Source organism: Equus przewalskii, chromosome 24 (assembly GCF_037783145.1).
Source record: "Equus przewalskii isolate Varuska chromosome 24, EquPr2, whole genome shotgun sequence".
Taxonomy (NCBI): Eukaryota; Metazoa; Chordata; class Mammalia; order Perissodactyla; family Equidae; genus Equus; species Equus przewalskii.
Window position 1 is genome coordinate 3,943,876 of NC_091854.1, and position 20,430 is coordinate 3,964,305.

Here is a 20,430-nt window from a genome sequence, read left to right on the forward strand (position 1 = left end):
TTTAAATCTGTAAAACGGGGGCAATAAGGGTAACTTCATTTAAGGATGATGTGAAGGTTAACTCACAAGCAAATGGCTAAGAACAACGCCTGGAACATAATATATACTCGATAAACAGTCAGTTATTATATTAGTATCCATATACATCAGACAAACTTTTGGTTCCTGGAACTGGTTCCTTAGAATTCCATTCTAAACTGCAGTATTTCAAATGTTTTTGCCACAAAATATGTGAAATGAAGAACTGTAAGCAACAGAGGTGTAATCTAAGTAACTACTTTTAAATTAATAAATTTCTAAATAGTTATTCCTATGAAAGGAACTATCCCAGAGAGATCTATCTATGCATCTTGATGTTAAGCCAAATTTTTATAGGGAGAGCAAATGGTGGTAGAAAAAACAGCTAATCCCTTCTATCAATATCAATCATCCAGAAAGATCCCACTTCTGAGAAACCGGTATATGCATATCTTAAGACTCTTTTTTTATCAGCATTTCTTTGTAGAAAAGTCTGTTTAACGGCCTACATCGCAATAATTAACTGAAAGCAGCCTTACAAACTCATGAAAATACCAAGTGATAATTTTGTTCTTCCTGAGCTCTGGAGCAACTGAATAGTTTCAGCAGGGGGTAAAAAAACTCCCAAAATACAAGAATTTCCAAATAACATTCACCTTTGGAGGATACTGAAACCTTCAACAGCCTAAATTTATTAAATACTATCTAAAAGACAACAGTGAATAAATGTATCTATTTTCTAAAAAGAAATATGCACACAAAAGCAAACATACAGGCATCATTAAATATACTGTAAGAAAAGAGAGTACCACTCTATTAGCTCACTACTACAATACTAATTAATTTCCAATTAGTCTGCCTTTGTTTTTTTCCCCACTCATCAGTCTAGTGTAATTGCATACATAAGATAGCCCTGTTTCACAAAAGATGTTTCTATTGAATATGTTATAGAATCATATTCAAAAAGAATAAACAGGCACAGACTGCACATACACACAGGTAAAGAAAAAGAACACCTGGGAGATGTTAATCCTTTGAGTAAATAACTCACACTCATGTCTGGAGGTTATTTTTTTCTCACAATTAGCTATAAGAAGTGATTTATAGTCTACCGGTACTTAGTGAGAAAATATTAATGCTTCCTTGTTCTTTATCTTAGGAGGATAAATTCTTTTGTGAGAAAAACATATCTAAATTTTAATTAGCTCTACTTAGTCCTTTATCCAGGCCCGTTCCTGTTTTGGGCCATTGGGCAAGTCCAAAAAAACCCCCAAAATTCACATAAATCAAACTGATCACCTCTAGGCTAAGGTCACTATCTCAAATCACTCTGGGGCTATCAGAACCTGGAAACAACCAACAGTTTCTAAAGTTTAAAGCAGAAGCTGGGAAGAATTTAGGCTTGATCCTTTCATAAATTGGTTTAGTAAAAACCAAAGCTGGGAATCAACTTCTTCCACTGAAAACTAGCAAATAAATGCAAGAATTTAACTAACTGTCCTGCAGAAACCTATTACAAGGTAAACAGCCCTAGTTGAAGAAGGAAAATTCTACTTTATAAAGATTCCCAACTAATTAATACAGAAGGAATGTGTGAATTAGGGGGAAAAAAAGGAACACTTGCAACCCCCAAATGAAATAAATTAAGGCAGCGATCATTAGGGGATACTAAAACCATTACTAGAAAAATATAATGGAAGGAACAAAATGTCACTACCTGAAACGACAATCAATCTTAAAACATCACTAAAATCACTGAAAGTGGGATAATCAGACGTTTTATGCTTCCAACCAAGATACAATATGAAGCACAAGGAACAGCTATAAAGTATTCTTGCTTTAAAAATATAAGCAAACAAATAACAAAACCTAAACTTCATCAAGCTTTTGGAGCTAACTTCTAGTTTACATTAAAAAAACGCAGTGGATGGAAGAACAAGTTAAGATGACACTACAAGGAAACAGCCAGACAATCCAGACTGTGGAAGTTTCTAAAAGAATAACTTGGTTTCTTCAGTAAGTCAATCTATCTGAAGGTGAGGATGGAGGGAGGACTGTTATAGATTAAGAGAGATTTAGGAGGCGTAACAACCAAATGACATGTGTGGCCCTTGAGAGGATCCTATTTTGAACAAATAAACCCTTAAAAAAACATTTCTTGAGACAACTGGGGACATTTGAAGATGGACTGGGTATTCAACGACATTAAGAAATCATTGAAAAATTTGATAGGTTGATAATCACATTATGGTTTGGTAAGAAAATGTCATTATTTTAAAGATATTATGGTAATGCTTGAGTTGACATGACATGATGTCAAGAACTTGCTTCAAAATACAACAGAAAAAATGAACAGATAAAACAAGTGTGGGAACTACTGAATTGAGATGTGGATATGTGGATTTATTATACTAGCATATGATGACTGAAATCTCTGATGATAAAAAGTTTTAAAAAATTACCATGTGAATAATCCATTCAAAAGTAACAAAGAAAAACAAAAGTTTTCAGAACTCTTTTTAAAATAAGTTTTAAAAAAGTTTACTTGTTGATTTTAACTACCACAGACACATATAAAAGAAAAACAAAGTAAACTCAATTTAACAGCTATACAGTATTCTGTCAGAAGAACTGTACCAAGATAAGTTCATATGGCATGAATACAGAAAGTATTAAAATACTGCTCAATAGCTATAAATAACGTTTTTACGAGAACACCAATAACTTTGCTAAAAGCTAAAATTTAGAACTTAAAAAAATTACAAACTTTTCTCTATAGCAGTAGTTCTCAACTCCCACTGCATGGTAAAACCATCAGGGGATCTTAAAAAAATACGAACGTCTGGGACCCGCTCCTAATGATTCCCAGTCCAGGATAGGGCCTCTGTGGTGATTTCCATGTACAGTAGTTTGAGAAAACGTGTTCTATAATGACTACATATTTACCTTTATGAATACATGTTTGTTATATCTGTTCTCAATTATCAAACATTTTAACACCAAGAAATTGCCTATAAAAAGTCTGCTCTGCCTTTCTGCTAAGATCCTTTGAGAATGGCTGACTAATACTTTATTCAACTCAAAATACTTAGAAAGTTCTAAAATAAGTATTCTTTTTATACATTATCTGCCCTAATTTTTTAAATGTAGACAACATGATCATGAAAAATTACTTCTAGCAATTTTTCTAAAAGTGATCCACCCCTTAATAAATTAACTACACTTTTTAAACATGATAAAATGATCATTATAATGATGTCTCAATTTATAATCTCAAGGATTTCTGATCACCTTGAAGTAGAATATGTGAATAACTAATAGTCTGCCACGTTTGTGATTATGTATTTAGACGTCAGATTTCTAACTAATTACAAAGCACTCGGTCTCCCTTCTGGAATAAATTACATTTTCTGAGACACAGTGATCCCTAGCACTAAAAGAAATTAGAAGCTTAAAAAATTACTGTGTAAAATAAATCAATTAAAATTTATAATACTGATTCCAAAGTAATTAAATTCAGTCATGTACTTAGATATAAAAATTATACAAGGCAAAGTGAATCCCCCTAAATATTTAGCAGAAAAGAATTATCAACTTGCACTTGTGTTCTTACAGAATCTTTGAAATAAAGGGATATCCATCAATTATTTCATTTTGAACAAGTATTGTTTGAGAAAGACTTAGCAGAAAATGGATTGGATCAATACTAGTTTGGTCATACTTTGAAGTCATCTGACTTATTACGTATCACTGGAGGCAAATAAACATAGAAAAGATTTGGTTACCATTCCAGACAGCATGACCTCCATAAAGCAATACTGGATGTCACTATACAGGGTGTTTGAAGACTATGTAAAAAATTAAAGAGGCTGGCATGGTGGTGTAGCAGCTAAAAGTTCATGCACTCTTGCTTCGGCAACCCAGGATTCACTGGTTTGGATCCCGGGCGCAGACATACACACTGCTTATCAAGCCAACCTGTGGTGTGGCAGGTGTCCCACATAGATGTTTATCACTTATAACATATTTAACGAATGGACAGCACAATTGTTACATATCCACGGTAAATAATTATCTATTTCCAAGAATTACTTCATTATAATGCTTTTTCTTTTTTTATCGATAGACATAAACTAAACTGTAAGAGCTACTTTGCAACTCAACAATCTTGGGTTCCATATGGATAGACACTGTGATTTAAAGAGAATCTTACAAACATCAGAAATCAAGAATTCCCAAACACATCAAACAAAAGGAAACTAAAATTTCATCTTAAGCTATAAATCACTTCACTCATTTTACTTACAAAATAACATTTTCCCTTATTCTTTCTTCATCTTGACTCTATCAACTACTAGTTGCAGATTTTTGCATTGTGTTTTTATTAAGTGGGTCAAATCCATTGTAGAATAAAATGAAACATAAATGATTAGGACAAAAAGGCAAATAACAAAATAAATTTTATAGAAAATTCCTTCTAGCTTAAATTGTTTTCTTAAAAGAGAGGCTATCACATGTTTTGAAAAAACCCATATGCCTACTCTCACTACATGTTTTGTCTGTTAACTTTTCACTGTTTCTATGCAGTGCTAAATTAAAACAATCAGATTAGCCCTAAGAATATGCACAAGAGCCCTAGACTTAGACCTAGATAGTGTGACATCAAGTTTGAAGTTTAAATACTTTATTAAGAACTCAACAGTATTTCTTCAGTAGAGCTTTTCTTCTATTTTGGGAGACTAGGAGAATAGGAGAAAAGGTGAGGTAGTGAAAGGAATATAACAGACATAATTACGCTTATGAAGAACACTTTAGGTTTTTCTCCCAACAGCATTCATACGCCTTCTCACCTGAGAAAAATAAAACCTAATACAATTTCTTAAATTCCAAAACAGGGGATTCATTGTACTTACTGGAGTTTAAAAGGCACTTTCCCATTTGGTAAAATGGGAGAAAAGTGGTACAGACAACAGAAATCATACCTAAGAGGGATGTCTCCTTGGCAAATGCTGCAGCAATAGCAGGATCCAATGCAGGTTGTCCATCTCCAGATGGGAGATCAGGTCGGGTATAATCCCTACTTTTATCATTGTTGTATTTTACATTCAAATTCACAAGTTTAGAAAAATCAATCCTTAGGGTACAGCAAGCATTATAAATATTCTGACCATCTAGGGCCTGTAAAAGGGAATAAAGTATATCAGCAATCTCAAGGAATAAAAACCAGAAAAAGGTATGACTTTAACAATAAAACTCAACAGTGAAAACCTACACATAAAAGCCACCAGGAAAGGAATGAAAGAAATTTCATATACATCGTTCTTTGTGATCCCAGCTGTACATGTGTTAGTTTCCACAAATATTATCTTCTTTAAATAGAAAGTGCTACATACACCTAAAATAAAACCAGCTAAGCAAATGTGCTAATACTTTTAATTCAAAAAACCTGCAAATAGTTTAATTTAAAAAAATTAGTAAGGGCCACAAATATAGTCAGTCCTGCCAAAGTAGTACCATAGTAGCCTGCACGATACTTTAATTTTATCATACATGTATTTTTTGATGGATAGCATAACTTATAAGAATTGGTCTAGTTTCATAAGGTAACTTCTGTTTGACGCCACATTGTATGAGGTGCTGCAAGCCAAATAAATATCACTATGATGCATAATAGCAATTCCCATGAAATGGGGCAAAAATTATCATCTTCCTTAACCTGAGGTTCAACGTGAATCAGAATAACTTGCTGAGTTAGCAAATCCAACATCATCCCAGAAAAGTTCTGGACTAGAAGAGTGCAAGCTCAAGATTTGTAAGCCTACACTCAGTCAGGTCACGTTGAGCAAGTTACTTAACTTCTCTGAATCTCAAAATCTTTCTTAATCTGGAAAACAGAGATGATAATGGCTGCCATAATCCTCACAGGGTTATTATGAGGATTAACCAAAAGATCACATATGTGAAAGCACATCATAAATTATAAAAGACTATGCTGCTGTTATGATTATTATGTTTTTTCCCACTGATTCTATATAATCATCATTTCTACTCCAGCTGGATATAGGCCTGGAACAAACTAGAGAACAGGGGAATGTATTAATTTTTCATTAGAAGAATAAAGACTTACTGTATACAACAATCAGAAATGATGAACATGTTTAGATCTATAAATTACTGTATAAATGAAACAACACTTCTTCTGATAACAACACACGCATAGATCAAGCCTGATGTTTACAGACACCAAGACTCATTAGGTGTGTACATCTAAAACTATATTATTTTAAAGGTAGACCAATAGTTTTTTGACGAGGTTTTTAAAGAGATTAGACTGAAATATATACCAACCTCAGGGCAAATTCAAGAGATTGTTGTATTTTTCCCTCCAAACCTCACTAAGTCTCCCATGTTAATCTGTTTTTTTCTGAGTTGCTCTTTTCTTATAAAGCAAAATGCTAAGGGGAAGAAACTCCAATTATCTGAAGTAATTGCCAAAGAACACAACTAGCATATGGAAAGAGTTTGGTTGGCTCTGTCACTCAAGCTGCTTTGATATAGCTGTGGTTCCCACAACCTTCAAAACAAAAAACAAAAAAAACAACAGAGTATTGGGCTCCCAATCCCCAAAATTATGCTAAGTTAATTCAGGATGGTCTGAGACTCCCATTTTGTATAAGCAATCTATATAACAAGAACATAGGACCACACTTTGAATAATACCGTAAATTTTCTTCCTCAAAACTTGAAGGCACACTGCCTGCTAAAGGAATTCCCAGTGCCTAGATACTTTTTTTAAATTTTTCATTCATTTGAACACTTATCACTGTAAGTGGAGAGGTAGGCCTGAGATTCTCTTCTCAAACTCTTATTCCTTGCCTTTAATTTTACATGACCATTTTAATAAGCATAAAAACGTAGGAACTGATTTACAAAGTTTAGAACCAACTCATTCCATAATATACTGACATGTTCATGGCTAGTTGAAAGGTGGGAAGAGACCTATCTGCAGCACACCAGGTGCTGGGAAAGCTATGACACGGGATGAAAAAAACCCTAATATTTACAATATGCCATACCTTATGCTAGGTTCTAGGAAAGTAGCAGAGAACAAAGCAGACATGGTACTCGCTCGTATATAACTTACAGTCCAAAAGAAAATACACATGTAACAAATAATTATAAATTTGATGTGTGGTGATGAGAACTAAGAATGGACAGGATCCAATCTAGTTGAAAGGTTATGAAAAGACCTCTCTGATAAGAGACTTCTAAACTGAAACTTGAAAGAGGAAGGCAAGGAGGAGCTGGGCATAAAGAGATGAAGAGAAAGCAATATCAGCAAATGGGTTAGCAAGTTGCAAACCTGAGAGATCAGAGAAAAAATACAGTATATGCAAAGTATTTAAAGAAGTTCAATATAATTAAAAGATGGGAGATGAGACCAGAGAGGCAAACTGAGGATTGATTTAAAGTTCTGTAAACCATGTTAAGGAATGAGGACTTTATACTAAAGACAAGACTCAGTCACTGAAGGGCACTGAAAATGGAAGAAAGACGATTTTTAGTTGAGATCATTCTTAGTACTCTGTGGAAAAACAACAGGTGTGAAGGAAGAAGTCAAAGTGGTGAGTTTAGTCAGAAGGCCAATGAAACAGAGATTTAAGAGATGATGATGGCTTAGATCAGTGCTACTCAAACTGTGATTCATAGACTAGCAGCCCAGGTCACTCTGCATTAAGGTAAGGAGTCTGTGTCAGAATTTACGTTAACACCAACCCTAAACATACTGTGGCTGGAACTATGCTGATCTGTATTTTGGCAAAAGCTTGTTGTAGCATCAGAGACCAGGACTATGAGTAACACTGGCTTAGACTAGGGTGGTGGCAAGAGAGTTGAAGACAAAAGGACAGATTCAATAGAAATTTAGGATCTAGAATCAATGAGATTTGGTGATAGGCTGAAAGGAAGAGGAATAAAGGATGACTCCTATTTTCTGGCTAGTTACCTTACAGACAATGTGCATTAGGATAAGTAATTTACATCTTTAAATCTTAGCACCTCCCTGTAATACAGGAAAAATTCCTATTCTGTTTACAACATAGAGCAGTAGTCATAAAAAGTGAGATAACACTTGGTAAAGCATAAAATTATGCTCTTATTATTAGTATAGCCTTTCTGCTCCCTGAAGCTATTTTTGCTCCCCAAATGAGATTCTGAGGATGGAAATGCAATGAACCAAAAATCAAAACCGGTCCGGGTTCGATACAAGCTATCTTGACTTGGAGGAAGCACTGATGTATTACATACCATAATTAGTCTGAGAGTGAAATAAAGAAAAAGAGGTAAGACAAAGGTAAGTAAAGACAATTGAATTAATGGTTTAATAATGAATATTTAATGGTATAATGATGGAATGAAAACAACAATGAAATAACACGGCAAAGAAGTTAAAGAGAGAGAGGAAAGGTAGATTTAAATAAGACAGACAAACAGAAGATTATGGCTTTTAGAAGCAAGCATGTGGTATGCAGTTTTCAATGGTAGCCATGACATGGGATGATTCTACTTCTTTTAATACTTTCTTACCCTCCCTCTATAACAACAACAACAAATGTAAATGATGTGAATAAAAAATAGACAAGCAACCTATTCAGAAAACCTGTCTTTCAAAAAAAATCTTTAAAGAGAACATTGGATACAGTCTTAAATAAGCCAAGAGCCTATCACAGCATTTGAGCACAAGTATATTAACATATTTCAGCTAAACTATCTCACTAGCTAAATTAATTACTTTGAAACTCCTACTGGAAAACACTTAAAATCTTATACAGGTGTACATGCACAATACAATCCTGCTATATCCTCAAGAGCACAAAACTTCTGGACCTAAATCAAACAAAAATGCAAAGTAATATAAGCCTATATTATAGATAACTGCAGATATGACTAATCTTAAAAATAAACATTTCTTTATCACAAATAAGCTTTTCCAATATTTTAATGATACCATTTTGTGCCATCTATAATGCTACATGATATTGCTAAGTTATGGCAGTATTAATAACATTAGCTATATTTACATGTGTATATATGAGTTTGTGGACATCTATGCGCCATTGAAAAATATCTCTTTATAAAAAAAAGGTCTAGACTTACTAGTTTTGCCTGTTGAGCATTTACTGGATCACCATACTGAAGGAGAGCTTGAAACTGGTTATTTTTTGTAAATGTGATTATCTTCAACACAGCACCAAACTTAGAAAATATCTGTTAAAACATCAAAATCAAAACAACTTATCTACTGTATTATTTCTCCAATTTATAGGTAAACGTGCAAATTAAAGTAAACTTACTTGGTGAAGGACATCAAGTGTTACAGGGTAGTACATGTTGTCAATAATTATTCTAAGCACTGGACTCTGGGCTGGAGTCACTGCGCTCTCACTCACTGTGGTGCCACTGAGAGGAGTGTTTGCTGTCTGCACAGCTGTCACAGCTTGAAGAACTGCTTGAGCACGCTGAAAATCGAAAGATAAGCACTTTAGAAACACATCCAGTATTTGCACTTTTACTTTGCTACATGTTACACTATTTGTTCTTTTCTAGAACACATATAGATTAAATAAAATTTAACACCCACTCAATAAATACTTTTGAGCACCTGCCACAAGCCAGGTATTGTCTGTTTATAATTCAACTATTCTACTAGTGTTTATTTCAAAACTATTATCTAGAGTTTGAGACCAACGCCTAAACCAATGCTAAACAAGCAAAGATAGGAAATGTAATTTATTCTCAAACAACAAGATGCAGTTTGGTAGATCCATATAATCAGAAAACAGAAACTGTCAGAGAACAATAAAACTTCAATGTAACATTATTCACTCCATAAAAGAGAAACACGGTAAATCTTAACAAGCGGATTACTAGATTATCCAAAAGAACTCCCATAAACCTTATTATTTCTAATACGATCTTAATAGAGGAATATTCAGGATACATGTCTTTTTTTCATACTAGTGTAACTTCTGACACCAAAATCTTTAGAACCGAAATTGATCTATTGTACTTTGGTACAAAGGCACAAAATTTTCAGGAATACACCATAAATTGCAAAATGCAGTATGATTTTTCACGTATGACTAAGAAGATACTGCTAATTAAACCACGACAGACGAACTGCTGTGAGACACACCCTGATTTCTGAGATTTTAAAATGCAAAAAAAATACCTAGAGAATTGAAGAAATACAGTATTTTCAGGAAATCCGTCAACTAAATCATATGTTAAATGTTCCTTTTAAGACTGCCTTTATTATTCTAATGCCTTTCCTATTATTACTATGACAGATTCACTGATAAGCAAATAATTTCTTTCTACCTTACCTGGGGTCAGAAAATCTATATAAAGCCAAATAATTGTTAAATATAACAGCGACAAAGACCTCAACATTGCTTTATAGTTTGAAAAAACTGTACTGGTAGATGAAAATGAATATAAACAGAGCACAGTGATGAATAAAAAGAAAGGAGAATGCAAAAGAATTAGGACACTTATGAGAATAAACCATTCTTGTTTACTCTTCGGCAGCACACATGCTATGGTGATAATCATTTTGCAATATATAAGTGTATCAAATCAACAGGTTGTGCACCTTAAACTTACACAATATTATATGTCAATTATATCTCAAAAGAGCTGGGGGAAAAAAATAAATATTTCACTGAAATATCATATAACCAAGGGATCATATAGCTTGGATTCAAAGAGACCAGGTACTCATCTAGTCAAAACTCATCATTTAAGTGCTAATTAAATAACACTTCGAGGGACTGGCAAACAATAATAAAATAAAATAAAAAATAATTTGAGGTGTAGCAGTTAAGTGCGCATGTTCCGCTTTGGTGGCCCAGGGTTCGCCAGTTTGGATCCCCAGTGCGGACACGGCACCACTTGGCAAGCCATGCTGAGGTAGGCGTCCCACATATAAAGTAGAGAAAGATGGGCACAGACGTTAGCTCAGGGCCAGTCTTCCTCAGCAAAAAGAGGAGGATTGGCAGCAGACGTTAGTTCAGGGTTAATCTTCCTCAAAAAAAAAAATAATAATTAAAAAAATAATAATAATTTGACCTATAAATTTGTTAGCTAAAGTGACTCATTAATTCAAACCCAATATTTGGAAACATTTGATAAATATTTAATACAATAAACACAGTTACACTACTATGGAGAATACAGTTATACAGAAAATAAAGCAGGATAAAAAGATTTCTAGAGCAATGTTTATTAATTTAAATGTTTGAATATATTTAACCTAATACATATTTAAATAGTTTTTTAAGCAGTTCACTGCAATATTATTTCTTCATTAGTGAACAGGTCCTTACACTATACCTGTCTATTATTACAAGTATGGAAATATCCCCATCTCCTAAGAGGGGATTAGGTTGGGATTAAGAACCTTTAATACAAATTAAAATCACCATGAGATACTACCATGTCCTACCAGATTGGCTAAAATTAAGAGGGGTAAATACCAAGTGTTGGTAATAATGTAGAGAAGCTTGAATTCTCATATATAAGTGATGGGAATGTAAATTGATAGAATCATTTTTAAAAACTTGAAATATCTGTTAAAGCTGAGCATATACATTTTCTTTGACTTAGTAAATCTACTTCCAGTTACATACCTGAGAAAACACATGCATGTGTACGTCAAAAGATATGTATGACAGTAAACACTCTCATAAACACTAACATCTGCAATTTCAAATCATGGAATATGGAATATCTTTTTTTTTTTTTAAAGATTTTATTTTTTCCTTTTTGTCCCCAAAGCCCCCCGGTACATAGTTGTATATTCTTCGTTGTGGGTCCTCCCAGCTGTGGCATGCGGGACGCCGCCCCAGCGTGGTCCGATGAGCAGTGCCATGTCCGCGCCCAGGATTCGAACCAACGAAACACTGGGCCGCCTGCAGCGGAGCGCACGAACTCAACCACTCGGCCACGGGGCCAGCCCCTATGGAATATCTTTTTAAAATAGAATTATGATCACAGTATACTATCCAAATGGTACAAAAGATTAAAAGTTCCTCTGCAACCCTGTCTGCTTTCCCCAACCCACTCCTCACCAACATTATCTTGGGTATCCTTCCAGAGAAACCATTTACATATACAAGTATGCATGTGTACATCTGTTCCAAACAAGCATTTAAGTATATTTCTACTCCACGTTTTCTCCCATACTATTCACTGTTCTCCATCCTCCTTTTTTAGCTTAACAATTATGTTCTCCATTATCATTAACAAATAAATGCTTACATTTTTTAATTCATAAAGCAGAGCTGGCTTGCCAATCTAGATTTTAATTAAACTTCTTATTGAAACATTACACATATATAGAAAAGGACACAAATTCTAAGTGTATACAGCTCAATAAAATATCACAAAGTGGACATATCTGTAAAATGATTATCTAGATAAAAGAATATTACCAACATGCCAGAAGCCACACCCATGCTTTTTCCCAGTTACATAAATGGAATCATATAGTATGTGTTCTACGTTGGTCTGGCTTCTTTCAAGAAACGTTATTTTTAAGACGTACATCCATGTATTATTGCAGGTACTAGGAGCTTATTCACTCTTTGTGTATTCCAATGAATTTCAATGAATGAATATACCACAATATATTCTGCTGCTGAACATATTTGGACTTTGGACTGTTTCCAGCTTTGGGCTATTACATATAGTATGCCATGAACTTTCCCATACATATCTTTTGACGTACATATGCATGTATTTTCTCAGGTATGTAACTAGAAGGAGATTTACTAAGTCAAAGAAAATGTATATGCTCAGCTTTAACAGATATTTCAAGTTTTTAAAAATGATTCTATCATTTACATTCCCATCACTTATATATGAGAATTCAAGCTTCTCTACATTATTACCAACACTTGGTATTTACCCCTCTTAATTTTAGCCAATCTGGTAGGACATGGTAGTATCTCACGGTGATTTTAATTTCTACTAAAGGTTCTTAACCCAAATCTAATCCGCTCTTGGTGGATAAGAGGATGGCTTTCTGGAGGAAACTAGCTAAGGGGAGACCTGAAGATGTCTAGCAACTGGCCATGTGAAGTGTAGGGTAGAAAAGAGGCACAAAAGCAAGCAAGCCACAATATTCTAGGCAAAAGTGACATCACAGAGACACAGTGGCCTCAAAAGATTGAAAACAAGAGAAAGCATGCCATGTTTGAGGATCTACAATTACTTCTGGGATAGACGCACAGGCAAATAGGGTAGGAGAAACAGTAGCCATCTCAGAAAGGGCCTTTATCCTGAGCATGAAGGGGACCTGCTGCAGGGGAGTAACTTAAGTCAGATTTGTGCATTTTAGAAAGATATATACTTGACTGTACCAGGGAGAAAGAATTCAAGAGAGAAAGGAAAGAAAATAAATTAGCAAGAGAGCTATTATAGTAATATAGGCAAGAGGTGATTGTGTCTGAATTATAGAAGTAGCAAGAAAGATTAAAACTAGACAGATATGAAGGAGAATGAACTGACAGGACCTAATGATTTGATAAAGGGTTATGGAAGAATTCATGGTTAACACAAATATTCATTTGCCTCTCTTCTACTGTGAAACCCCAATAAAACACCTATAAATAAATACAAAACAGAATAAATGCAAACACTGAAGAGAGAGGAAATCATCAGTAGCCGAGAAAAATTTATCAAACTCCTAAAACACAGAAAACGAACAGAAGCAAATGGACAGAAGACATAGTGAATGCACAGCAAACAGAGTTTGCACTGATAACAACCACATGAATCAGACCAGAAATTGTCAGGTTCACAGGAGGAAGGAGTGAAAATAAAAGGGTTAATGCAAAGTCTGGCTCATAAACAAACAGCTAAACTCCCCTTCCTCCCCTCCCCAGAACATCTCCCTGGCTTACAATTAAAAAACACTAACAAAATCCTCCCTTAAAGGAACCAGAAATTCTACAGGAAGTTTGATGGACCAGAACAAAGACCTTTTCGGCATCTGGAGGGGAATCTTAGCTTAGTATCCAATTCCCCATTACTTTACAGGAAAGCACGTAAGTCCAATAAAACCTAACTGTTCTGAAATATGGACAGACAACGAAAGGGAGGAAAGGGGAAGGGGGGAGAGAGAAAACAAGATAAACATAACAGCTAACACTGAAGAAAACAGGATATAATTTAAGTATAGTGAAATATTTGCAAAATATCATTAATTAATATCCTTAAAAAATTGTGAAGTCATAAAACACGACCAGTTACAATGTAAAAAGGATGATCAAAGAAGATTAAAACGTTTTGAAAATTAAAAATATGGTTGTGTAAAAAACTTTTTTTCAACAGAAGGAACTCCGCAGTTTGTTCCCTGTGAGTGGAATAACCCAGACTGGAAAAAGTGCCTTTATTCTATAACTACTTTGAAGTTTGTTACTCAAATGTCACTTCTTTTTCTCTTTTTTTCTCTTACTTTTTGAGGAAGATTAGCCCTGAGCTAACGTCTGCCGCCAATCCTCCTCTTTTTGCTGAGGAAGACTGGCCCTAAGCTAACATCTATGCCCATCTTCCTCTACTTAATATGTGACAGGCCTGCCACAGTATGGCCTAAGAAGCAGTGCATAGGCTGGCACCTGGGATCTGAACCGGCAAACCCCAGGCTGCCGAAGCGCAAGATGCGAACTTAACCGCTGCACCACCAGGCCAGCCCCTTCAAATGTCACTTCTTGCTAGGGCTTTCACCATTATCCTATTTAAAATTACAAATCTGGCCCCCTCCCCGCCACTTACATCTATCTATAGATGCCGTATCTTTATTCTTTATACATTCCTTGCATTTCAATTTACTTGTTTATTTTTTTGCTGAGGAAGATTAGCCCTGAGCTAACATCCATGCCAATCTTCCTCTATTTTATATGTGGGTCACTGCCACATCAGCATGGCTGATGAGTGGTGTAGGTCCGCACCCAGGTTGCTACAGTGGAGTGCGCCAAACTTAACCGCTACACCACAGGAACGGCCCTCTCATTTGAATCTTTTAAAATGGGAATGTAACTTCAACAAAATAAAGGCCATATATGACAAACCCAAAGCCAGCATCATACTCAATGGGGAAAAACTGAATGTCATCCCTCTGAGAACAGGAACAAGACAAGGATGCCCACTATTACCATTCTTATTCAACGTGGTACTGGAGAGGTTTTGGCCAGAGCAATTAGGCAAGAGAAAGGAATAAAAGGAATCCAAATAGAGAATGAAGAAGTGAAACTCTTGCTGTTTGCAGATGACATGATCTTACATATAGAAAACCCTAAAGAATCCACTGGAAAACTATTAGAAATAATTAACAACTACAGTAAAGTTGCACGTTACAAAATCAACTTACAAAAATCAGTTGCATTTCTATATTCTAATAACAAACTTCCAGAAAGAGAACTCAAGAACACAATTCCACTTACAATAGCAAAAAACAGAATAAAGTATCTAGGAATAAATTTAACCAAGGAGGTGAAGGACTTATACAATGAAAACTATAAGACATTATTGAAAGAAATAGATGATGACACAAAGAGATGCAAAGAAATTCCATGCACATGGACTGGAAGAATAAACACAGTTAAAATGTCCATGGTACCCAAAGCAATCTACAGATTCAATGCAATCTCAATCAAAATCCCAACAACATTCTTCACGAAAATAGAACAAAAAATCCTAAAATTCATATGGGGCAACCAAAGACCCCAAATTGCTAAAGCAATCCTGAGAGAAAAGAACAAAGCTAGAAGCATCACAATCCCTGACTTCAAAATGTACTACAAAGCCATAGTAATCAAAACAGCATGGTACTGGTACAAAAATAGGCACACAGATCAATGGAACAGAATGGAAAGCCCAGAAGTAAAACCACACATCGACAGACAGCAAATCTTCAACAAAGGTGCCAAGAACATACAATGGAGAAAAGACAGACTCTTCAATAGTGTTGGGAAATCTTGACAACTACTTGCAAAAGAATGAAAACAGACCATTATCTCACGCCATACACAAAAATAAACCCAAAATGGATCAAAGACTTGAAGATAAGTCCTGAAACCATAAAACTCCTGGAAGATAATATACGTAGTACATTCTTTGACATCGAACTTAAAAGGATCTTTTCAAACACGGTGTCTTCTCAGACAAGGAAAACAAAAGAAAAAATAAACAAGTGGGATTTCATTAGACTAAAGAGCTTCTGCAAGGCAAAAGAAACTAAGATCAAAACAAAAAGACAACCCACCAATTGGGGGAAAACATTTGCACATCATATATCCAACAAGAGGTTAACCTCCATAATATATAAGGAACTCATACAACTGAACAACAAAAATACAAACAGCCCGATCAAAAAATGGGCAGAGGATATGAACATTTTTTCAAAGAAGATATACAGATGGCCAATAAACACATGAAAAGATCTTCAGTATCACTAATCATCAGGGAAATGTAAATCAAAACTACACTAAGATACCACTTACACCTGTTAAAATGGCTATAATCACTAAGACTAAAAATAACATGTTGGAGAGGGTGTGGAGAAAATGGAACCCTCATACACTGCTAGTGGGAATGCAAACCGGTGCAGCCACTATGAAACACAGTATGGAGATTCCCCAAAAAACTAAAAATGGAACTACCATATGACCCAGCTATCCCACTACTGGGTATCTACCCAAACAACTAGAAATCAACAATCCAAAGTAACATATGCAGCCCTATGTTCACTGCAGCACTATTCACAATAGCCAAGACATGGAAATAATCTAAGTGCCCAACGACCAATGATTGGATAAAGAAGATGTGGTGTATATATATATACAATGGAATAACAGCCATAAAAAAAGACAAAATCATCCCATTTGCCACAACACGGATGGAACTGGAGGGAATTATGCTAAGCAAAATAAGGCAGACTGAGAAAGACAAACACCATATGATTTCACTCATATGTGGAATATAAACAAACACATGGACAAAGAAAACAGTTCAGTGGTTACCAAGGGAAGGGGGGTGAGGGGTGGACACAGGGGGTAAAGAGGAGCATTATGTGGTGACAGACAAGAAATAATGTACAACTGAACTTTCACAATGATATAAACTATTATGAACTCAATAAAAAAAAGAATATATTCATGAATTACTTTACTGAAAATACTAATATATAAAATAAAATTGGGATATTAAATGCCATTTTAAATTCTAAATAAAAAGAACATGGAATAGCTATTTTCTTTTGGCATATTTCTTCACGATAAATTCTTCAAGTACAACTTCTGGTTCAAAAGGAACGAAAATTGCCAAATTAAACAAAAAACAAAAACAGCTAAAATTTTAGCCTTATCTTTTAGATAAAAAGTTTTAAAAGCTTATAGTTCATAAATTATCAAAATGGTCTTAAGTCACTTTTTACGAAAGTTAAAATCTATAAGGAATAATTTTCCATTAAATTTTCAGTGAGACAGAGCCAGGTACAGTTTACATTTTACTGAAACAGAAAGATATAATCAGCTAAAAACTATATTAAAAGAGCTAAAGTTTTTAGATCATTATTGCAGCCCTACCTATTTAGGTCTAAAGCCATTCATATACTATTTTTTTAATATATTAATTTTAAATAATTAATGTCTTTTACATCACATGCTTAAAAGATCCATACATTCATATATTCTCCCTTCTTACATTTTCCCCACAGGAAAACCATTAACATATCTTCAATAGGAATTTTTCCATAAGGAATTAAGACCTATAAAAAGTCAAGTAACCAAAGGCATTGAACTTCATACCTTAAAGTATAAGCAGGAGAGTTGTATATAGTTTATGCTAACAAAAACTCCTACGTCATAAATGGTTTCTACACAAAAATCTTAACTTGTAACAAAAAAAACCAACATTCTGACAAGGACTTTAAAAGCACTGAAAAAATACTATTTAATTGATCCTGTACCAATTTAAAATATGAAAATAACAGACCACACATACTTTTTGTAAATTAACATAATATTTAATGCTGCAAGAAAATGTCTTAAAAATAACAAGAAAATGCCCACAGAGACATCTTCTGAAACATTAAAAATTTTATTTTCTTTTAATATGTTCATGAGATTCTTAGTATGGTCTGGGACATTTTATTTATGTACCACATATACTCACTTGGTTTAACGTATTATCTGTTTTCAGTTCTTTGTGATTGGAGTACTGGATATAAATTGGTTGGTTACGAAGATGAGGTGTCACAGCAGAATAGTAATTAACCATAGTAATAGCTGCTTCCTCTGTTGCTAGTTCCAAAAATGCCTGAAAATTTAAATAGCAAAAAGGTTAATACTGTGCATTAAATTCAAACAAACTTCAATATCTGTGTAATCTATTCAACTAACTAGAAAAATCAGTATCTAGAATATAACTTTTCAAGTTACATCTAGATGCTCTAATAAATAAAATTAGAAATCCTTTATTCAAGTTTAGGTATACAACTAAAGCTAACCTCAGAAAAAAGCTCTTTGAGTACATGGTGCTTCTGCCTTCGATCTCTGATTTTCCATATACCACAAATGTACTTCCAACAGAAGCTAAAAAAATTAAGTCTAAACACTTTTTCTAGCTTCAGAATTTTACCAATCCTAACCTAGAGAACATAAGAGATCTCAAAGTCATTTTTAAAGCAGTATAATTTAACAAAGAAAAAAAATTAAATGTCACATTATGAGTTATATTAACTGTATTTAAGATAATCTTAAATTTCACAGACTGTTCTAAATAGCATCATTAGAAATTTTAAAACAAAACTTCCTTTCTAATATACCTGGGTCCTATTGCTACAGGTACATCTATGCAATGAAAAATATACAGGATTAATGACTATTTTCTTCTAATGCTATCAGAAATATTTCCATGGGATAAGCTTAAAGGAAAAGATGCTATTTAGTGCCCCTACTGATTTCTGATATTATAAAGAGCAGAGCCACAATAAAAGAAATACTTCATTTATATTTTCCAATCTTATTATAATAATTGTTCAATTAGAGTCCTGAAGGGAATTCAAAAGGGAAAATTTGAAAACGATGGTGAGATTCATTTTGGCTCCCTAGGATTAGTTTACCACATACAGCTAGCAGGAAAAGTCAGAATAAGACTTCTGTTATGTTCTTTTAGGAAAACAACCTACAATATTCTATCCTCGTATTAGGCAATAGCTAATTTACACCTGCTGGGTAGTTTGGGGCTTAACATTTTATATAAGTCCTGAAAGAAGTATACCTGATTTTTTCCTTTCAGCATAAGGATGTTGGTCACCTTACCAAAAGGTAAGCCTAAAGCAATAACTTCAGTTTCTGTCACTTCACCAGGTAATTTTCGAATATGAAGTACACGAGAAGGAGCACCATCCATTTTATCTTCTCCTTTAAATTTTTTACTATCATTACCATTGGCTGAAAGACATTGAAAAAGAAGTCTTTATTATATTACTTTTCCTTATTTGCATAAAAAACACAAAACAAAAACACAGCTGAGTATACTTGAATAATTCCTAAAAATTCAAAAACTGGACTTTCAAAGGAATAAAGAAAATCATACCCACCAATTATCATTAAATGAAATTATCAATTAATTAAGACTATTACTGGGTAAGTAAGTTTCTGAAGTATATGCAACAAGTAACAAGAGATAAGCAAAAATATTAAAATGTAATTTCATAAAGAAACTGTGCAATGGCTAAAGAACAATTATTTTGCAATTAATCATCTTATTACAGACTAACAAAAACACAATAAAAGTGAAAATTCTGACATAGCAAAAAGTAGGGACATTATAATTTTACCTTAGAAATTATATATTGTTCAATTTAAAATATTCTACTCAAAAGTGAGATCGAAGAAAGCAATGCTGTAAAAATGATCATGCAGTCAATCCACCATTATGGCTTACCTACAATGAGCCTCTCCTAATTTGTTAAAATTACCACCTAATCTATCTAAATATGTTGTCACTATCAACATCTATATACTATAAATCATTCATGGACTTGATTAACGTATTCTGTTATTCTGAGCTTTAAAATAAACTGATATATTTTATTTAACAAATTAAAGTTACCTGCTTTTATTCCAAAGCTTCACCAAAAATAAAAATCTTACTAAAGAGGCAATAAAATAGGTGATGTTTTATGGAAAACTATTTGAAGAACTTACAGTCTATCCACTATTCCACACTGGTAGTTAACTTCTAAGGACTCAAAGCAATTTCTGAGGTTCTCATTAAAATGAAGAATGCTTATACATTGAGAAATATACCTGTACACTCCATTTTGTAGATACTTTTGGGTAC

General features: G+C 34.0%; 1 protein-coding gene across 10 annotated transcripts in view; it reads right to left on the minus strand.

Moving 5' to 3' along the window:
• PTBP2 (polypyrimidine tract binding protein 2) overlaps positions 1-20,430 on the minus strand; it is an 84,476-nt gene that overhangs the window by 21,322 nt on the left and 42,724 nt on the right. For all 10 annotated transcript variants that reach the window (XM_070592143.1, XM_070592146.1, XM_070592145.1 and 7 more), the window contains 5 exons: positions 19,363-19,535; positions 18,256-18,399; positions 9,372-9,536; positions 9,175-9,285; positions 5,001-5,196 (listed from right to left, as the gene is read on the minus strand). In XM_070592143.1, coding sequence (XP_070448244.1) covers positions 5,001-5,196; positions 9,175-9,285; positions 9,372-9,536; positions 18,256-18,399; positions 19,363-19,535 — 789 coding nt within the window. The remainder of the gene's footprint in view (positions 1-5,000; positions 5,197-9,174; positions 9,286-9,371; positions 9,537-18,255; positions 18,400-19,362; positions 19,536-20,430) is intronic.